Here is a 23,369-nt window from a genome sequence, read left to right on the forward strand (position 1 = left end):
CAGGATATGGGTGTATGGTTTCACAGGTGTCCTGGGCGGAGCTATGCTCAGTGTCCCAGGAAAAAGCAAAACAAAAATATTCGTTTAAGCTTGACATCGATGGTGGGAAACAATCTGGTTCTCCTCCATCGATGTCAAAACTATTTAACATCAGCCATAAAGCATCACTGTTTTCTAAACATCAACGGTCAATGGCCATCCCTACTGTGTTTTGCATGGATTACTTTAAAACCTAGACTGTGTTTGGCAATGTCTTCTTTAATTTATGCCTGTGCGGGGCCCAAGGGATAGGTTGACTCGTGAACATATGTCCCCAGTAAATCCAATTTAATGAAAAACAATGAATGTTTAATTAAAAAATGGGAAAAAAAATGCAGCAAAATAAGAATGCTTTTAAAAATTGAAGTGTTGGCTTGGCCTTGTTCCCAAATCAAAGATATGGCTTCCATGATGGCCACTTCTGGCCAGAATGGGTGTACCTGGGACCCAGCACTGGTTTCTGCCAGTTCTGAGCTGATGGACATCTTTCAACTATGCAGCATTTTTCCACACAAGCCTAAAACTTCTACACAGCACTGTATATACATGCACACATTCATTCTCTCATACTTATTAGTATGTACTACAGTATGTTCTGAATGCTATGTATGCTCAAATTCTATTTTTTGTATTAAAACCCAATAAATATAAATCCAGGACCTGCGGTGTCTGATGTGCTGGGTCTGTCTCATTTCGATGGAAATTTTTTTGGAGAATCCTCTGATAAAATGACTTACACAGAACAGGCCAACAAGAGGTCACACTGCAGACGGCTCACATGGTCAGTATACATATGTTTATGTTAATACCTAATTGATTTTATTTTACAGCTGTTGTCCTCCGCCTATCCAATGGTAGAGCATACTGTATGTTGTTTTTTTTTTATATTATTAAAATATTTTATTTTACATTTTTGTTCTGTATATTATACTGAATCATAATAAGTGCCATAAAATACTTGACTACTAAATATATGACAGAAATGATGTCCTGAGTTAACAGTAAATAAAAGGTCCTATGTAAAATACAAAATAACTATATTGCACAAGAACATGTTTGTGACAATTGGTCTAAATCAGCATGTATCGTTAAGTTGAGAAAAAGCAGTTGCTGCGATCTAATAGTTGCAAATGATTAAGGGAGTATGCAATGTGCTGCCACTATTTCCGACGTGGCAAATAGCGGCTGCTCCCTATTCAATGCTGTCTTTAGCGACAGCATTGATGCGGGATCCCGACTTTAGAAGCTCTCGGCCCCGTTCTGCCGATATCGACTGTGAATTGTCACGATCCCGGCCTCAGACCGCCAATCCACATCCGTTTTCGCGGCCACGCCTCCTTTGCCCCAAGCGGCAGGCGGGACATTGAATCCCACCTGTCGTTCTGCGGTCAATCAGAATGCAAATGGTCCAGTATCACGGCTGTCGGCGGGGATCGACATCCGTGATCCCAGATTGCATACCCCCCTAAGAAAGAAAAAATGCCCTGGGACAGTCAGAGGTATCCACAATTCTGCTAAAGCAACAGGGCGGAAGTGGTCTTAACTGATGTTAAAGACCCACCCGAAAAACTCCTGGGCACTTCTGTGTTTGGACAAACACACCCACAAAACACCATGTTTCCTCCAATAAACGCTGGTTCCTGTCAATCAAATTTTGATTACATTGAAGAAGAATGCAAACGCAGAATAATTAGCAAACTGAGGGTGTGCATGCGCAGTGTTGTGTGGTGAGTTATTGTGCATGGAAAAGGCAAAACCAAGTAATGCATATTACTGCCTTACTGCCGATCCCTTTTTTTAAATGTATTTTTTTTTAATTTTCTTCTAAAATAATGTTGGTTTAAGCATCCTTTATATTTGATAGAATGACACAGACATCATGTTATGGGGCAGAAGTATTAAGCCTTAACAAGAGATAAATTCAAGTGTGATAAAGGGAGATAAACGTCGAGCCAATCAGCTCAGTGGCAAACGCAGGATTTTCAGAAGGGGGTTTCCAGAGGGGCGGAGCAAAGCACAGAGATGGACACTTAGGTGACCCAATATATGCCGGGTCAGTTAAAGTATTATAGATCGACCAAATGTATATAAATAATAATAATAATAATTAAAAAAAATATATATATATATATATATATACACACACATATATATGTATATATTTATGTATATATATATATATATATATACATATATATATATATATATATATATATATATATATATATATACATACAGGGGTGTCAACAGCAGTGTAGACCCCTGGGCATAGCAATGTATTGGGGGCACCTACCGATCCTCCAGCGGTAGGGGTGGGGGAAGCTTTGATGTCCCCCGGGTGGTAGGGGGTATTATATCAACCGCTCAGCATGTAGGGCCTGGATCAGTAATTTCCACTAATTACCCCTTTACTGCACAGATGGTGGGAGATGGGGAGGGAGAAGGGGGCATTGGGCTGAATGAAGGGGCCCTGATACATAACTTCCATACATACATAACAGGGTGGTAGAGGATGTTTAATATGCAGAGGAGGGGTGTATAGTGGATTGGGCTTATTATTCATAATTTTCTGGTGGGAGGACAGCTTGCTTGACTGCAGATATCTCCAGTTCCCAGAAATAGATTTCTTAGATTTTAATGGAATTAAAAACTAGAGAATCCCACCTACCAAATGGTATTGGAGACTAGGGGATCAGAATTCAGGAGGCAGAGCAATCTGCCAACGAGAATATAAAACTACATACCAGGTGTGTGGAGCTGGAGCAGTAACCAGCTGCTGGAAGGCTGATATCTCTGGTTCTGGAAACAGTAGAGACAAGCTACTAGTGTCCCTCAAAGAAGGAGAATCCCAGCATTTGGAATATACCCTCAGAAAATACACCCTTCTCTAAGTCAGACAGAAAATGAAATATCTGACTGGGAAGCGCAATTAACAGGCTTGGATGGGGACCACTGCTTTGAAGTCAGATATCTCCGGTTCCCAACGGCCGATTTTTTAAATTCTTGTACCCATGGAAAGAGGTGACCCTCAGCTTTCAGCTTAGGGCCCTTAGTCTTCCCTGCGTGCGCTACTGCAGCTCCTTAAGGTGCCCATACACTAATATAATTTATCTGGCTGGTTGGAACAAAAACATGGTTAAGTATGAGTGACAGTTTTCCAGCATTTCCAAGCAAATGGTCAACTGTCATTTGCTCTCATCCATAATCATGTTTTTGTTCCAAACAGCCAGATCTGAAGATAAATCTGCGTGTGTATAGCCACCTTTACTGACTTTTTTCAAACACAGCCTGTAACATGGCAGTTAGCAGGTGATTGGCTGGACGTTTATCTCTCCTTATCACCCTTGCATTTATCTCTTGTTAAGGCTTAATACATCTGCCCCATGTGTCATATTTGTGTGTAAGAGATTGTATGGCAAGGTTCATGTAGGGGTAAATTTACTAAGATGGGAGTTCTATTAAAGATGGGATATTGCTCATAGCAACTAATCACATTCTATCTATTATCTTCTAGAAGGATCTAAATAAATAAGTCGATTCTGGATAGTTGCTACGGGCAACATCCTATCTTCAACAAAACTCCCATCTTAGTAAATGTACCCACCAAGAGTTTGGGCAACTAAAATGAAGGCGTGAGTGGGAGAAATTGTGTAATATGTCATATTGGTTTGCATTTCTTTGCAATTTGTAGTAGTTGACTTCACTACTGGACTTATGCTGGCCTTACATGGACTGGTCCAACAGCAGTGATATTGCCAAGAAATTGACTTTTTGTGTGACCATTATAAGTCCACAATTAAATAAGAAAAGGATAATTAAGTAACAATTGATAGGAAAGGAAAGGTAACATTTTTCTTTTACTAATATTTTTGCATATTTTGCATGTTGTTGATTTCCAGATCGTTTGCGTGTCATATAGAGTGAGTCATAATAAAACAAAATGCTTTTTTGTCTTTTACAAAGCTTTATTCGATTAGCTGATTACCTGATAGTGAACACCATGCATATACTAGCAGTGAACTCAGTATCATCTTTGTTGAACTACCTGTTGGAAAAGATGAAGTGTACACCGTCTGATCTAGTAATACAAGCTTGGAATACTGAAGTACAACAAGAAGCAAAAGGCAAAAAGGTAAAGTCATTTTAAAGTTTTATTTTGAAAAAGGTATAACCTTAAAGTTTGTACATTATTTTAAAAGCCATATACATGTTAAACTGAACATGCGTAGGACTAGTCTTTTCATCTTTCCAGTTCCTACCCTCCTGAGTCCCTTCTCCTCCCTCAATATTCAATCCATATCAGAGGCGTAACTAATATTGTGGCGCCCCCCCACCAAAAAATTACCTTTCCCCTCCGCATGCCGCCACCGCCGGCCCCGCATTCAGTCCGGCACCGCAGATAGCCTCCGGGCTCCGTCTCATGCAGTAATGAAAAATGACACGACAAAAGCCATTTTGTCGTGACATTTTTCATTACTGCAGGAGACGGAGCCCGGAGGCTATCTGCGGTGCCGGACTGAATGCGGTGGCGGCGGCATGCGGAGGGGTAAGGGGGGGTCTGACCAGAGTATCCGGGCACCAGGGGCGCCCCGCTGGCGCTTGCTCCCCCAAGCAGCCGCGTGGCTGCCTTACGGTAGCTATGCCTCTGATCCATATACAGATGGAGCTGGGCTAGTTCTTGTGGGGGTTGGCAATAGAATCGCCAGCCCCTCCAGCCGCCAGGCCACACCATGACGCTTGCCCGCCCCATTCCGACGGAGCTCCATACTGCCGTCCACCACATCCCAGTCTGCCGTCACGGGTCCCCACCACCTCCTCATACCCCCCTAACCCTGCCCATCTCCCTGAAGCAGAGACAACAGGGTTCCGCCGCCCAGCCGCAAAGTGACTGGGACGCACGTGTGTGTGAGACGCTCGCGCATCCCAGTCTAATGGAGTCCCTCTCAGCCAGCGCTCGCCAGCTGGAACAATCTGGTGAGCACTGGAGATGAATGAGAGGGGCTCAATCTGTACTATCCACCTCTCAACAGGCTCCCTATAGAGTACCTCTCATCCTAACATACCGCTGTGTCCTCATTGAGTGGTATGCAATGCTCTAATGGCGAGCTATGACATCAAACAGTGCTGATAGCTCGCCATCAGAGTATTCAACTCCCTCCCCTTCACTCGCAGTTTCCACCTTGCTGGCTCCATTCGGTGGAAATAGTGAGAGCCCCGCCATTAAAATGTCGGGGCTCCCCACAAAATGCAGCAGCCTTTGCTTTCTCCCTAACATTGAATGCGGCAAGGGGGTTTGATGATGAGGATGGCTCTTCCTCGCCGAAAAAAAGCCATCCTCACCATAGAAAACCTGCTCGCTGCGGCATTAAATTACGCCCATTGTCTCTCCCCTCTGCCTCTTCCCTTTAGATTGTAAGCTCTATTCACTCATGTGCTTTTCTCCCCCTCACGTATGCCATAATCAACCCTCCAGAGTCCACAAGGAGGCTAATTCAGACCCAAAGTATCTGAGTCCTTATACACTAAGTACCAATGTTTGGTACCCGCTCTGCACATGCACAAATGTGTCCTGTGTTGTAAGAAGCAGATCAGGTTTAAACTGTGCATGTTTAACAGTCTGTTGCCGTTTTTGGAATGAGGAGGGGGCAGTGAAGGCCTCCATTTGTGAAAACAGAGACATGTCACTGTCATTTAGGGGGTCGAAGATTTCCTAATCCCAATGGCTGCCGGAAGCCACACAGTAGCTTCCGAGTGATGCGATCACTATAGATGCAGAACGCGATCAGATCACTATTCAGGGAGCATGCGATGAGATCACTACTGCTGCAGGACTCAATCAGATCACTACTGCTGGAGGATGTAATCAGATCTCTACTGCTGCAGGATGCGATTGGATCACTAATGCTGCAAGAGGTGTCTACTCCTGCTGCATTTAGCATTTACATACAGAGCTAGTGGACCACAAAGATACATACAGCTCTGCATGTGAGTGTATTTACTTTCATGCATGTCAAATGTGAGCAATTGTGTTATTCAGTACCAATTGTATTTCTCAAAACTAAAGTATTTAGATTGAGAAGTTAATATGAATATATATTTTAGAAAAATATTTGGAGATTCCTAAAATATTTAGGTTTTGTTTGTGGACAGCACAGATCCAAGATCCACTATTCCTTGCTCAGGGTATGGGCACAGGAGGTGCTCTATTACGGTAAATTTAAGATTTTGCGCGTTACAGACAGTCCTAAAATCATGGGGATAAAGCTGATAGATTAAAGCCAAACCATCCTGGTCAAGTAGTTGAATCCTTGCTGCAGCTTGCAATTTATAGACTTTTACCTCTCTATTGGACCTATTTAACATTTAATATTTTTGCGGCTAGACCCCCAAAAGCACGTTTCAGGGGTTAGCTGTAAAACTTAAGTATCACCTGAATGTATCAGGAGGAAGCGCAGCAGGAATCTCTAATCCCTGCTGCAATCCCCCTGCACTAACGCCAGCCACATCCCCCTTAGGTTTCTATGGGGACATGCAGTGCTGTCCAATGTATCAACATCAGTCAGCATCGCAGTGGGTTCCGGGGCTACCACCATTCTGAGATGGTGGTAGCCCATTGTAGTCTATGGGCTACAGACTGCACTACCCCCAGCAGGGGGGGCAGTGCTAACCACATGTGCAAAGACCCCCGACAACCAGCTAATTGCATCACAGGGACAGGCTAATTTCGGAGCCCTATTTTCCAGATTCTTTCCTTATTAATAAAACTTTAACTCAAACTCCTTATAATTAACATGATTTACAGTTACATAGGCCTTAATGTAGCATATCCTCTTGCAAGTTGCTTGGGATGACCATCATACAGTATGTAGGAACTATCTTGACTTGAGCTCAATGTGAATGAACATTTAAGTATAGTAATAATTGTTACATGTAGGAAAATACTGGTTATTTCCTATTCCCTATTCCTAAGGACAGTCTCAGGCAGAGGCAATCTGGCTGGCAATGGATTTATTCGAGAGGTTGGCAATCTATGGCTCTCCAGCTCCAGAAAAATACAATATGAGCTATTCTAGGTAATGTCAGAGAATCTGTTGGTTAGGCCATTCAAGTACTTATTCAATGGAATATAACTCACCAGAAAAATGCTTTGTAATATGTCTATCCTTGACTTTCATTTAAAGTATCCTATATGAAAGTTTTCCTCTTTGGAAAGTTGCCCACATCTTCCTGTGGCTGTAGCAACTCAGTCAGGTCTGGGATATTAATGAAGACATCCTGAAGAGAGAGAACAGTTTAATTCCATTAAAATGAAAATCATAGATTGCTACACTATTAAATGCTAAGCAGCTTTACCTTGCCAAATTGAGATCACGGTAATGTGATTATCATGGAATGCTTTATAGCGTACAGCTACATTTTTCATTTCTGTAGGAATATATTGGGCTGCACCCAGGTCATATTTCAGCAACATTTCTATAAAAGAGCTAAATATCTTGTAAATTATATTTCAGCTCTACAAATGACAGCTCTAGCTTAAAACAATGTAAAGCTTAAATTGTTCTGACTTTAAAGTTGCTACCCCAATATTGGATGAGGTCTAAATCCTGGCAGTTGGCATCCCGATAGTCAGAAGATCGACAATGGGATCCCGATGGTCAAAATCCCGTCGGATCCTGGAGGTAAGTACGGGGTTGGTGTTAGGCTGGGTGTACAACCTAGCAATATCGCTAGCAATTTGTTGCCTATTGTACACAGTGCAGTATGCACAACGGTTGCCAAATTATATGTTGGACCGATTTGACGTCACATTCTTGCCACTCCCTAAAAGTGTGTGTACACTCAATTTGGCTAGTTCTTGGTTCACAGGAAATCATCAGGAAAGTCAGAACTATTGGCGGTCGCTCCAGTATTTACCTAGCTTTACGGTTAGGCACTAGGTTATACTTAGGATGCAGAGGTGGGGGGTTAGGTTTAGGCTGCAGGAAGAGATGGTTAGGATGTGGAAGGGTATGGTTAGGGTTAAACTGCAGGAGGGGGAGTTTAGGGATAGGCTGCAGCAGGGTGAAAATACTTTCTGGCCATTGGGGTTTCGCTGTTGGTTTTCTGACCGGATCCCAACTGCTGGGATTTTGTACCCAGTCCCCCCCCTCCCATATCACCCTACTTTTACCAATAATAATAATAATAATAATAATAATAATAATAATAATAAAAATAATAAAAATAAAATTATACAATAATTAAAGGTCACTAAGCAGTTCTAAAATAATCAGTGACATCACAGCAGTATATTTACAATGCAGAATTAAGCAAATCAATCAATCAATTAATCAATATTTCATGTATTACAAATATTTCTTAGGGTGGGTACACACCTGTCCTGATGGACCCACCATTGTGCTTGATGAGTGGCCAATCAGATAAAGTGTATAGTCTTACCGATTGGTCACTCAATACAGTTGGCTCCTGTCATACAGTTGGGCGGGCATTTGAATTGGCCTGTACAGCTGTGACATTGCCCTGTCCAACTGTGACATTGGCCCTTGTAGCCAGTGTATAGTCAGCACTGCAGATATTTACCATCTGCTGACATATCAGCCATCTGCTGTGCTGCAAGGGGGTTCCAGTCAGTGGATAGACCTTGTCTAGTTAGATAGTCAAAAGGTCGACACCATATGGTTGACATGGTCAAAGGTCAGCATGGTCAAATTGTCGACCGGTGAAAGGTGAATTGTGCTTTAGGTCGACAGGTTAAAAAGGTCGACATGACAATGATCGAGACAAAAATGGTCGACACAACTTGTGCTTCATTTACTATACGGCTGGAATTTCGTAGATATGAAAGTGACATATTTGTTCCCAAACAAATCGCTGGCACACACCTGCCGCGCACCCACAATATATTGGCCATTTGTTTGAATGGCCTATATATTAGCCAGTGTGTACCCAATATTAATCTCTGATTTCTATGCATTTCCTAGTTTTAAGAATTATGACCTATACAGCACTGTTGCAAAAGTGACAAAACACTAAATCTACCACACCCCACATGTCCATTTCCATAAATTAAATACAGATTTTTTTTTTTAAGCAGTCAGAAACTCATAAACGCCTGGTGAGCTTACATTTTTTTTTATGGCTTGCCTTAGCTTCTGCAGTCTATCACACACCCCGGTAATGTCCCTAGAATGTTCAGTCTATGCGAGCAAAGGGGCTTAGCTATGGCCAGGAGCGCCAGGATCTGTGATCGGTTTGTTGTTCTTATTCTCAGTATTGAAACAATGATCTTTTTTGCATTAAATTGCATTAAAAAAAATGTTTTCTCTGTATTTACTTTTATGTTACTTATGCTTTTTTTTTTTTTTAAAGAAAGAGTTGTAGATTATCTCAAATCCAACAAATTATAGGATCCCAAACAGCATGGATTTACTCGGGGAGTAGTTATTGACTTTTTTGACTGGGTGACTAATGTAATACAGTAGATAAAGGAGGGACCATAGATATATTTTATCTAGACTTAAGTAAGGGTTTTGACACAGTTCCACATTGCAGACTGCTAAATATACTTTTAAGCATAGATTGGATACTAAAATGGTTGTATTGATAAGATCTTGGTTGCAGGATAGAAAATACAGAGTTGTAGTAAATGGAGTGTATTCACATGAGTGTAATGTTACCAGTGGAGTACCCCAGGGATCTGTACTTGGTCCAGTGCTTTTTAATATCTTTATTGGAGACATTGCATATGGTACTGAAGGGAAAGTATGCCATTTTGCAGATGATACAACAATATGCAATAGGGTAGACACACTAGAAGGGGTAAAAGAAATGATTGATGATCTAGGTAGACTAGAGGAATGATAAAGCATGGCAATTACAGTTTAATGGCTATAAACATTAAATCATGAACTTGGGTCTCAAAAATCCAGAGGCTAAATATAGTATTAATGGCACTATGTTGGAAACTACTGAGGAGGAAAGGGATCTAGGTGTCACTATTCCAGGTCACTTTAAGGGAGGTAAACAGTGTAACAAAGAAATGAGGAAGTCAGGTGCTTGGCTGCATAGTGGGAGGATTTGGCAGTAGAAAGAAAGAAGTAATAATGCCACTGTATAGGTCATTGGTACGACCTCATCTAGAGTACTGTGTTCAGTTTTGGAGGCCATATCTCCAGAAGGATATAAATACATTAGAGACGGTACAAAGAAGGGCAACTAAAATGGTGCATGGCATACATCACAAAACACCCTGAAAGACTAAAATTTCTGAATATATATACAGTATTTTGAAGCAGAGAAGGGAAAGGGGGGACATGATAGAAACTTTCAAATATATCAAGGGTTTTACAAAAGTCCAGGAGGGAAACATTCTTCAAATGACGGGTAAGTATTAGAATATGAGGGCATGAACTGAAACTGGAGGGAGGTTTATGGAAATCTGAGGAAAAAATATTTCAAATAAAGGGTAGTGGACAAGTGGAATAGCCTCCCGTCAGAGGTCGTAGAGGCTAAGACATTAGAACAATTTAAACATGGATGGGATAGACATACGGATATCCTTACATATAAATAAGGATGAAATAGGGTTTAAGACTAACAATATGGTTAAAAAAGGGGCAGACTAGTGGGCAAAATGGTTTTTATTTGCCGTCAAGTTCTATGTTTCTAAATTAAATTACATGTTTGATTTATTTTAATAGGCTGCAGTAGCTGCGCCACTATCCGGAGGTCCTACAGAAGAAGACCCGGTGCCAATGTTCCTCACAGAGATAGTGCTTGATACTCAGTCACTATATTTCGAACCTTCACTGGACAGTTTCCAGGTTTGTTTCAGTTTCTGGTAACAAAAAAATCCCATCCTCCAACCCTATATTGGATACACTATTTATGCACTTGCACTTTGTGTGATGAATTTTAAATGTGATTTTATGTTTGTTTTTAAACCTGTAGGATAATAAGTTCCTGAGTACTCTTAAAATGTACTTCACTATCAAAGTTATCTTTTTCCTTGTATGGTACTCCTCATGTGAGAGGACAAATACAATTTTGGAGACCAGAGCGCCAGAGAGGTTATATGTTCCTTGTTTTTGAATATATGATTGTTGGTTGGGAATCCAGCTGACCGTGAAGGGTGTGAATTGCCGTTGCTATGGCATTTAAATGTTGGCACCATTTGCCCAGCTGAATGTCTGGTTTTCACAGAAGTGCAATGGGGTAAAGAAGACTTTTGTGAGAGATCCTGCTGCCGTAAAGTGCAGTGGGAGCCGTGCAGATTTGGTCAGACAACACATTTGCTAGCAAATGAATCCCCCCTAAAGGGGCTGATGTGTTGCCTCAAAAGAGTGGAGAAGTGGACCACTGGAAAAGTTGCCCATAAAAAGTAAACCAGTCAGATTGTACCTATCATTTTACAGAATGTATTTGCTAAATGCCACCCTTTAACTGATTGGTTGATATGTGCAACTTCTCCACTGGTCTACTTCTTCACTCTCTTCATTTCTTGAAAATCAACCCCTATGTTTGTTATCAACTGTAGCACAAAAAATAATATAGTCTGCTATCAAAACATTGGCCCTTATTCTGATCTGTGCGGCCGGAGCCGCATACGTTGCTCCGGCCGCACAAACCAATCCCCGCCTACAAGACGGATCGCCACGGCCGTCCGTACGCGGACGGCTGGCGATCCGCATGAAAATGGTGGGGCGTACGCCTCCACCATGGTGGGAGCTGCCCCCTGCATTCGATGGTCGACGACCATCGAAGGCAGGGCCGCACGCTCCACCAGGTCACGCAAGCTTAGACCACACGGACAATCGTCCGTGTGAAAGCTTGTATGGGGGCGGAGAGCTGACATCCGGCGATGTCAGCTTTCCGCCCCCATCACTGGCGTCATAGCCTCATTACCATGCATACGCCCCGCGTTTGCATGGGAAAGCCCATGAAACGCGGGGCGTATGCATAGGGAAATGAGGGTATTAAGCCCCTCACGCCCCTATACGCCCCCTTTGCGGCGTATAAAATTTTTGTGCGGCGATTTCGCCTGCACATGCGCAGAGTGACCTCTGCGCATGTGCAGAGTGAAAACATCGGCGGTACGGCCGCACGCGGGCCGTACCGCCGAGATCAGAATAAGGGCCCTTATGAGGACCACCCAGAACAGGGCAATGCCGCCCCGCTTCCTGGTTACCTTAGCGAGATGCGACTGCAAAGTATTTGTACTCACATCGCAAAAATGTGAGTGATTTGCAGAATTGCAAAGCGCACACACAACTATGGTAGCCACCTACCTGGTCATCCTAAATGCAAAAGGCAGGTGCAGGGTCACCATGTTTTAGTTTGCAGCGGCTGCAAGTGACGTCACGCAGCCAACACGAACCTTCCAGAAAAATGGTACAGACATGCCTCTGTTGACCGGAATGTGCCCACCCAATTCTGCCTCACCCCCCACCTAACACCGACTTGATATTACATTTTCCAGAATGTGAATGCAGTTTGAGGCCTTGTGCATGCTGTGGGCTGCGCACATGTGCATAATAGTGAAAATTGGTAATTTACTATTTCCACTATTCAGCTACAATTCTAACCTTAAAAAAGTTAGCACCTGGGTTAAATTACAAGTAGATGGTGCATTGCAAATCTGTCAAATTCAGTTCAAAAAGCTGTTTTTGTTTTAGTAATTCCTGCATTGTTTACAATTTCTATATTAAAATCTAAGTACCCAGTTGCATCCAAGGTAAAATCATAAATAAAAGGGTGTGGTATAGGGTACCGACAGTCGGGATCCCGACAGTCATTAGCCCGACGTCGGGATCCCGACTGCCCAGACTCAGACAGCATGGTGAGCGCAACAAGGCCCCTTGCGGGCTCGCTGCGCTCGCCATGCTGCGGGCGCGGTGGCTCTCTACGCTCGCCACCTATTCTATTCTCCCTCTATGGGGGTCGTGGACCCCCATGAGGGAGAATAGCCGGTGGCCGTTGGGCAACTGTCTGTCGGAGTTTTGACAGTCGGGATCCCGACATCAGGTAAATGACTGTCGGGATCTCGACATCGGGTAAATGACTGTCGGGATCTCGACATCGGGTAAATGACTGTCGGGATCTCGACTGTCGGGACCGTGTCCGGCACCCAAATAAAAAGGTTAATTGGACAGTCTTAGGGTGGGATTCAATCATGGATTCCAAATGTCGGAATGTACCAACAGTTGGAAGCCCGGGCTGTTTTCGCTTAGTTAGACAGAAACCAATTCAATTCCAGCTGTCGAGTGTCGGAAAGTTGGTGTGTTGGCTAAAGGGGCCACAGATTGCCAAAAACGTCCATGAATTCGACAATCTGCAGTCATTTCCAACAAAACAGATCCAAATTGTTTTAAAGTGGGATCTGTTTTGTCGTCGGAAACGGCAGAATTGAATAGGAGGGGGGCGTTATTTCCCCTGTCGGAAATAATGTTCGTCATTGAATACCCCCCCTTAATTTGCAATTATCATAATATATCATTACATTTATGAATTGTTTAAAATCAATGCATTTGTTCATACAATTGCTTTGGAATACATAATAAATTAGGAATTCAGCTTTGCACTATGACTGCATATCATCAATTTGTTACAGTATGTCCAATATAACAATGCAGGCAAGCTCATAATTGTCATTAGATACCTGTAGTTATACATAGCTATACATAGTTATACGTGAGGAATTCTGGTATCTACCCTGACTCATCAATCATCTACAGCAAAAAAATGCTCCTCTGCAAAAGATGTCATCTCGCTATGATTCTACACAAATCTATGCACAGAGACATAAACCAGAAACATCAGTGCTCAAAGCATTTTGTGACATTACAACAGAGAAGCAGTCATTTGTGTTGCTGTCCTGCACTATTTATTTTGGTAAATGTCACCTACAGACAACTAGACAGATACTCATTTTATTTGAGAATGACAGTAGCATTTGTACAAAATATAGTTCAAACATACAAAATATTGGATCCTTGATACACATTACCTGATTTGACTTATCGCACCCTTCTGCATTTAAACAGAACTAAGGGGGTTATTCTAGGTCACTCTTTCTGACAAAATCCTTCTTAAATGGACAAAACCATGTGCACTGCAGGTGGGGCAGATGTAACTTGTGCAGAGAGAATTAGATTTGGGTGGGGTTTTACTTCAAAGTGAGATCTATATTGCAGTGTAAAAATAAAGCAGCCAGTATTTACCCTGCACAGAAACAAAATAACTCACCCAAATCTAATTCTCTCTGCACATTTTACATCTGCCCCCCTGCAGTGCACATGGTTTTGTCCATCTAAGAAGGATTTTGTCAGAAAGAGTGATCTAGAATAAGGCCCTAAGGGAGGTCATTCTGGTCTGTTCGCATTACTGCAAATTCAGCCCGATTGTGATGTTTTGGGGACTGCGCATGATCTTTTATGCACATGTGCGGCTCCCCTTTGTGACTGGCTTCAGCGACTTGCATAGTCACATAGTAGTTTATATTTGTCGGGACGGCCTCTCTGTCGTTTGGTCAATCAGATTCACCCATCGCTATGTCATTCCAATATGTCCGATATGTCATTTCAATTCGTCCAGAACCTACATATCGGGCCAATATCCCTTCAGCTTGTACCCTACTTTAGTCATGATAGAAGATAGTGTGTCATTTGTGTTGAATTTTGTGTATATCTTATTTTCAATACAACATTATTCTTTTTTTTAGGATAAAGTTGTTGAAGTTGTTGACCAGTTTCAAGAAACTGTTTTGTCATTGGCCAACCTTGTACCAGACCCATATTTTAATGCCTTTACTCAGCCCATTATAAACAATAAGTTGGAGGAGAAGACATGTGGAGAAGGCCCAAGTCTAAGTACTATGTTTGAGGATGACAAACATTTGCAATCTCTAGTCAATCAAATTAAGGTGAGTTTTACATTAAATATTTCTCACAGTTTTGCTAAAGTTTGTTTGTCCTGAACAAGGAAAGTTAGCTTAAAGGTTTAAAAGGACAAGAAAACAGACACCAGTGAAGAGCTGACCATTTACCTCAGGTAGCAATAAGGCTTAAGTAGTGTACACACGGTGCAATGTACTTTCTATTCAATCCTGATTCAATCTAATTGGGATCGAATCATACGGCGCAGCGTACACATTTTATTTAGACTATATAGTACAGATCTGTATTATATAGTCTTGCCTGTACAGTCTATTTTTATTTGATTTCAATGCCGCATGGTTGCTTATATAAGCAAAATCAAATAGAAAAAGTGACTACAGCGAACCACATGTACACCCTATTAGGTAGAAATAGAGGCATTTCCGCTCTTACCGTACATTTATTTTATTTATTTATTACCAGATATTTATATAGCGCACACATATTCCACAGCGCTTTTCAGAGAATGTTTGGCCAGTGGAGCTTAAAATCTATATTCCCTACCACATGTTTAAGCACACACATTCACAGTAGGGTTAATTTTTGTTTGGAGCCAATTATTTTTGGGTTGTGGGAGGAAACCTGAGTACCTGGGGAAACTAACACAGTGACGGCTATGGGAATTGAACCCATGCTCTCAGTGTCAGTAATCACGAATGTTTTCGGTTTTACCTGGGAGGGTCAGTGTTTGGCCCTGTGGCGTTGATTATGCTGCAGAAGAGATGGTTATGGTCAGAGGCGTAACTAATAATTGTGCGCCCCCATGCCGAAAATGCAGGGGGGCGCCCCCCCTAAAAAAAAAAAAAAAACAAGCAGCGGGGAGCCATGGCGCGCGCGGGGGGGGGGGGGGGGATTGAGGGGAGAGAGCGTGTGTGTTTGTATGTGTGTGTTTGTGTGTATTTTACCTTGGGCCGCATCCGTCCGCGCGTGTGTATTTTACCTTGGGCCGCATCCGTCCGCGCCGGGTCCCGGCTCTCCCGGCTACTTCTGCTAACGAAAGTGACACTTGGAAAATGGCTGCCCCCATACAGCAGACGAAAAACTGTCTGCGGTATGGGGGCAGCCATTTTCCAAGTGTCACTTTTTGTATCAGTGAGAGCAGCGCTGCGGCAATAGCCGGGAGAGCTGGGACCCGGACGGTGCACACAGGCAGCCAGACAGTGACTGTCGTCCCGCAGCCCCCCCGGCGCCCACATACCCTCAGCGCCTCCCCGCCACGGCGGGGGCTGCGGGACGATAGTTACGCCTCTGGTTATGGTGCTGAAGGGCGCCTTAGGGTTAGGCACTAGAGGAATGGAAAGGGTTAGGCGGAGGGGCAGACAGGCTGTGGGATGGAAAATATAGGGTTGGGCGGCATGTGAGGATGGCTTAAGTTCAAATACTCACCAGTATTCATTGGGATGGTCACTAACGGAATTTCGATACCATCCCCAAGAATATATGTTGTGTTTCATTTACCTGTCACATACGTGTATGCTTATACACTAGGATAGCATAAAGTTGAGGATTGGAAATGTTAATGTAAGTCAGTTTAATATTGTAAAATAGTGTTATGAATATTTTCATTGAGTTATTAATATAAGTAAAAATTCCATGTTAAATATCAACATAAAAGCAAATTATCATTTCCAAATTACTGGAAATACAAATTTTATCAAAATCAAATTGAAATCCACTAGTATAAATGGATATGTAATTTAAGTAATGTACATAAATGACTGCAACTTGATAAATAATGATTTGTGTGGACATTATGTTTGAGTCAATTTAGAAACATAAAAAAGAGCTGCTGATAGTCATCATTATCATTGCCTCTAAAAGGCATATTTGCCAATGAGAACCTGAACATGCCCTTACAATCCTTTGCATGTCCTTGTCCACCCCTGCCTGCTCCCATTCTTTCTTAATCCTTTGAGTGCCAACATCTCTGTGAGATATGTGCAAAATATATGCTAAAAATCACAGAATCGCTCACATTTGTTATAGAAATTCAAATAAATTAGGTTGTGTTAATAAAGATCATATTCCATATATAAGGTAAACATTACAGGTCATCATGATTAATAAAAATGCTTGCTTTGCAATTTTCACACCTATTTTGACAAATTCACTTGGCACTCAAGGGTTGAAGAATTACAAGTCAACTTTATGCAAAAAATGTTTCTAGCGACATACAGAATACATGTGCTGAGCATGAGCTGTACAGAAATGATGTATGTCCAGCTGTAATGATCTATAATACATGTAAAGCACTAGGTATAGTAGAATTAAAATATAAACTGTCAGAGCCTGCCGTGGCCACTGGGCATTGCGCCGCGACTCCTACTCACCGCTGTCATTTCTGGTCCTCTGCCGGCTCCTTCAGCGTGTCTCCGCTGCTGATTCTCCAGCTCTCTGCGGTGGCTGTCCCCCCGGGGGTCCGGCGATTCCCATGGCCGGCTCCTGAGATGGGCGCCGCCATCTTGCTAGAGGCACTTCCGGTGGGGGACAGTCCCAATTATAACCTCTGGAAGAGTGTGGGCCAATTATGATGTTCCCTGAGGGATAAAAGGCAAGTATGCCTGTCCCTCAGGGCTGATGCATCTCCTGACCTCTGGTCATTGTTCTGCTCCCAGTTTTCTGGAGCACCTGGCCTCTAGGTTCTGCATGCTAGCAGAGCCAAGTACCTGTGCCACCTGTAACCTGCCGAGGGTGCAATCCTAAATTCCTTTACCTTCCAAGTATGCAATCCTGAGTTCCGTTACCTGCCAAGTGTGCAATCCTGAGTACCTTTACCTGCCAAGTGTGCAATCCTGAGTTACGTTACATGCCGAGTGTGCAATCCTGAGTTCCATTATCTCCTTCATTACCCAATATCTGACGAGTGGCCTATCCTGAGTTCCGTTTTCTCCTTGGTTACCCGTTATCTGCCGAGTGATCTGTCCTGAGGACCGTAACCTGCTCTGTTACCCATTACCTGCCAAGCAGATCATCCTGAGTTACGTTGTTACCGGTCCTGCCAGTTTCTACCATTGTACCAGTTCTCCAGGGAGGCTTCCTTCCGAGGGCCGCGACCTGCTGGGTGGACGCAGCGGAGTCCAAATTCTCTTGCGGGAATCCATGGTGAAAACCGCCACCCAGTTAGACTCTGGCTGGGAGTTCAGTCAAATTCCCAGAGAGATCTCATATGCGAAGACAGTACATTAGACCGGCGATACTCTCTCCACCGGGTCTGCCCCTATCGGAGCAGCCATCTACAGTGGATCCACAACAACCCAGTGAGACATAAACTAAGGTGTTTGGAGTAAAATGTTGGATTCTGACAAGCTTTTAATTTTAACCGCTTTGGTGATATGCCCACAGAGGGCTGTTCCAGAACATTTTAGGGAATGCCACGATATGTAGAAGCGTGCTAGCGGTGCCTCCAGTGGTGCACCACCTGTGCACTACCTTCTAGCAGCAACCCCCGCGCCATATGCCAGGCACTCCCCGCCACCACTGTCGATCACTCCTTTCCGCTGCCTTCCGCCACCAAGCACTCCACTGTCTCCGCGCGGAAGTTTGGGGAGCTCAGGAGCACTCAGGCGTTCATGTGTTTGGGAATCGGAACACCTGAGCGTGCCCGAAATCCCGAGTGCGCCTGACCCCCCTGAGTGGCCCTGAACTTTTCAGCGTGGCCTGCAGAAGGTAGTTGCTTGAGTGGTGGGTTTTCCTGGGGCAGGAAAACCTTCCACTAAAGGGGTTAAAACATGCGTCTGCTGTAGGTGTTTTTAGATATTGTATGCTTGGTATTGGTAACAGAAGCAATGGGCCTCATTCAGGTTCATGCGCTCGCATGCACATTCGCAAGCACTCTTACCAAAAAAAACCACACGCACGCATCGGGCGAAGGCACGCCTATAGTGCTTGCGAAATCATTCGCACGCAACCATACTTAAAAGGGGGGTGGACTATCATTGCGCGTACGTGTAACTGGTCGCTCGCACCCACACATTTTCGTACGCACACTCACCTCAGTCTGCTAACGGTGGGATTTGTTTGGTTGTAGCGCATTGGTTTGGTCAAAATAACTTTAGCAACAGAAGAAGTTTGTATCTGCTAACACTTGATTGCTGGTGGTATGCAATCAGAAGTTGTGCTGAGTTAATTGTCTCCTGAAATCAACCATGTATTGGTGTCAATAGTGTGCAGGTGCCATTGATTTACCCATTGATTTATCCATTTCGTGCGTGTGTTTGCTCCGTACGAATGAGCACATTACAAGGAGCAAGGTGTGCGAAACTAAAAACCTGCTTTGAGCTGGCGAAAAGTTTTGCGTTTGAGGGGAACAATCCCTCTTGCAATCATGCGAAAGCACACCCACCACTCATAGTGTACGCCCATGTGTACGCCCATGTGTACGCCCACTTTTGCTCATTATAATGGTCGCGCCCATGCTAACGCCCACTGCACGCCTACTACCTATGCACTCGTTCGCACGGAGAAATCTAAGCGAAAGTTTGCTTGCGAGTACTTTTTTTATTAGATTGCACATGCGCAGTGCGTTAGCTGCACATGCGCAATGGGGGTAGCAGGGTGAAACGTGCGAATTCGCATGCGTACGCGCCAATGTGAATAAGGGCCTATGTGTACATGAAAAAAACAAACAACAAACTGGTGATACTAGCTGAAACCATACATGAAATGTAATCTTCATTTATTTCTTTTTGATTCAGGAAACCATACAATCTGCATTTGTTACAGCCAATGTATATGCATCCACATTTGAAAGGTTTCGTTTGTTCTTCAAAGAAAATGAAAGTCTGGATTTAACAGCATTAAAGGAAGAAGACCATGGTATGATTTATGTTCACTTAGTAGCTGTCCAGGGCTATTTTTCAGCAGGCTCGAGCAGGAACTGAGGCCCTTATTCTAGTTCACTCTTTCTGACAAAATATTTCTTAGATGGACAAAACCATGTGCACTGCAGGTGAGGCAGGTGTTACTTGTGCAGAGAGAATTCGATTTGGGTGGGGTTTTACACCTGCCTCACCTGCAGTGCACATGGTTTTGTCCATCTAAGAAATATTTTGTCAGAAAGAGTGAACTAGAATAAGGGCCACAGTTCCTGCTGGAGCCTGCTGAAAAATAGCCCTGTAGATGTCATTATATTACCTCCATTAGTCATAGTCACATCATATATCATTATCAGCCTTTGCACAGGCCCTTCTGTCTGCTCATAAAAAGAAAAACACTAGGCCTAATTCAGGTTTGATTGCAGGGGATACCTTTGGGCCCATTCCGATGGTGGGGGGGTCTGCGTATGCACGTATTTGTGCATGTGCAGACCCCCTATGCGAATGCCTTTGACAACTATCACACTCTCAGAGGTGTTCCCACGGGTACAGGAGGGAGGGTGGCAGGCAGGTGCCGGCATTGGGCCAGCTGGGCATTCCCATGGGAACGAAGGCTGCTCAGGCCAGACAGCTGACATCACATGACATCAGCGTCTGCCTCGTCTTCGGCCATCAGCGGCAGAAAGAAAAGTAAGTTCAGACTGACTTTTTCTCCGAAGGGGAGAGAAATCATTCTCCCCTTCGGATGTTTTGTTAGACTTTGTAGTTAGGGGTGACTATTTTTGCAAACTGAACCCGGAGCATAGAGAGCCATGCGATGGGAAAATGGCACACTAATTGGGGTTCTGCATGCTCAGGTGTCGACATTGCCATAAAAAAACAACGAGAAACTCACTTGCTGGTGTTGACCTTTTTCTGGTATTGACATTGTGCATGTCAACCTTTGTTGTTGACATATTTACTATAACCCTATACACTATCGACCCTATCATCTATAACCAGCTAATGCCAAGTGTTTTTTTTATTTATGTACTAATGAATGTAACTTTTATATTTTACATATAACATACTGATGCTCTTAGCTATTATTTATTTTCTTTGCAGGAGTTGATTTTTTTGCTGAACAACTAGAGAAATACCATAAAGAGCACCAGGATGCCATGGCAATCACACAAAAGCGGAATCTAGGATTATTATTAGTAGATGCCAAGACATTAAAGGAGAAGTTAATTCCATCACCAAAGAGGTGTTTGGAGGTAATATTATAGCACAATAATTTTGCACCATGAATAACTATTAGAACTGAGTGAAGTATATCTACATTTTGGAGTAAATTTGCTAAAGTTTCTAAAAATGAAAAGAAGTGATGTTTACCATAGCAACCAAACATATTCAATCTATCATTTCTCTATTGCATCCCAAAAAATGTTATACAAAATCTGATAGGCAACATCACCTCTATTCACTTTTAGAAGCTTTAGTAAATTTACTGGGCCTGAATCATATGTGGCCAGAATGCCCAGTCCACAAATGGGTCCTGTGACAAAGGACAGTAGCAGAATATCAGTGGATGACACTCTGCTGCCATATAGAGGGTGGGCAGGTTAGGTATGTTGGCGCCATTGAGAGGAGAGAAACGATGCCAGGGTTTCTATCCGAGGACAGGGATTTCCTGGCCTCTTGGTAGCTCCTGTAGCTTTTTACTTTATTCTGTGTCTATGTCTTCTTTCCAGTATTGGTTCTGTAGTGGGACTACAAGGTCCAGCAGGACCATTAAATATTTTTTTTAATATATAACCTTTTATTTACACCTTTAGTTTTACACTATCAGCCCGGCATCCACTGCCCTGGAGCGCAGGGGACAGCCTCAGGCTTCAACCCAGGCTGGAGGTGCCCTTTTATTGGGGGGGCCTCACTCCCCAGAGACCCGGCCAGGGCTGACCAGCCACAGTCGTCATGTTTTGGCCATGGGACCAAAGTGTCCTCTGGCTGTGGAGCCCGGTAGTGGTTTCCAAAACACGGGGGACCCCTACTCCTTTTGTTTGATATATTTTGGGAACCAAAACCGGGCCAAGAGGCTGGTGCTGGTTATAGAAATACAGTATATTCAGACCAATCCCGTGTCTGCAGGTGAATTTAGGACTAGGATTTGTATATATATACATAGCAGCTCCCACAAAGTTTTCTGAAAAACACAAAAAACAGCAATGAAAGAAATGTATAAGGGAGCGATGATTATCATGATAAATGCATGTTTATTTAAAGAAAATAAAAAAACCATACCGTATTTGCTGGCGTATAAGACGACTCGGTGTATAAGACCACCTCCAACATTTCCACTCAAAATATAGAGTTTGTTATATACTCGCCGTAAAAGACTACCCTCTCTTCCGCACACCTTCCACAGACTGCTGCTAGTGACATGGAGACAGGGAGGGCAGACAGGGAGCAGGGACCAGTATTATAGTACCGTACCATATATTAACCCCTTGAGTGGTGGGTTTTGCTGGGGCAGGACAAACCTATGAGGGCAGGTTTGTCCTACCCCAGCACATAAAGTTGTAAGCCCCCCTCACCTGCAGCTACCCTTGGAGGTGTGGTTTAATAGCGGAAGGTGACCTCGCCTCTTGTGATTAGGCCACACCCCGAACATTTTACCGGGGCCTCGGCATACCATGAAATTCTTTCTATATGCTATGATGTTTTTCATCTTACGGAGCACCCCCCCCCACATGCCACTAGTATACGTGATTTGAGTGCGGACATCTTGGACTCTATACTGTATGGGACCCACTTGGCCACTATGTGTGGCCCAAGCCTTATAGGCAGATCTCATTAGTGTGCAAACAGCTTTTACAACACTGATAGTAGTAAGCTACTATATACATTGTACAGTATGTGAGTCTGTAAACATTTTAAACATTTCCTAATAAATATTAAGCCGCAATGACCCAACCGCTTTTAATATCTTGTTCAGACATCTTTCATATATTGTTTTTTGTTTACCAGGCAATAAATGAAATCCTTCCTATTCTTGCTAAGAAAAAGTTGGATGCCATCATAGCAGAAGCTCAAGATGCCCAATTCAGACTTCAGTTTTTTCCTTCTACAACCTTGGATTTTGTAAATACTTTAATATTTTTGGATGAAATTCAAGAACGGGTGAGTTATAAACAGTTTTTAGAAATAGTATTTCTATTGTTTTTTTCTCATGTTTTTTCTCCCTATATGTCAAATAGATCTTACACTAGCAAATGACATTATACCACATTTAAATCTAATAAATGAGCTGGATCTAATTTTCCTGCTGCTGCTCTAAAACCTGGACTGGATCTTCCACATTACCCTCATGTGGAAATATGCTGCACAGATGGAGCGTGATTCACCAGCAGCCGCCAGCGCCCCGTAGCGACTGAGCTCCCTGCCGCCGGCTGCCGCCTCCATCGACAGTCCCCATCGCTGCCCCGACCCCCCTAACCCTGCCCATCTCCCTGAAGCGGAGATGGGCAGGGTCCCGCCGCTGAGAGACTGGGACGTGCGTGAGATGCACGCGTGTCCCAGTCTGATGGAGTCCCTTTCCGCC

The 23,369-nt window shown here is 43.3% G+C and overlaps 1 protein-coding gene across 1 annotated transcript in view; it reads left to right on the forward strand.

The window, feature by feature from the left end:
• Positions 1–23,369, forward strand: part of DNAH6 (dynein axonemal heavy chain 6) — a 270,855-nt gene that overhangs the window by 39,011 nt on the left and 208,475 nt on the right. Inside the window, 7 exon segments of the mRNA XM_083177142.1 lie at positions 697–820; positions 4,003–4,171; positions 10,740–10,862; positions 14,759–14,959; positions 19,667–19,787; positions 20,891–21,042; positions 22,796–22,948. Coding sequence (XP_083033268.1) covers positions 697–820; positions 4,003–4,171; positions 10,740–10,862; positions 14,759–14,959; positions 19,667–19,787; positions 20,891–21,042; positions 22,796–22,948 — 1,043 coding nt within the window.

Source organism: Crinia signifera, chromosome 1, assembly GCF_055691185.1.
Source record: "Crinia signifera chromosome 1, ASM5569118v1, whole genome shotgun sequence".
In the NCBI taxonomy this organism is placed as follows: Eukaryota; Metazoa; Chordata; class Amphibia; order Anura; family Myobatrachidae; genus Crinia; species Crinia signifera.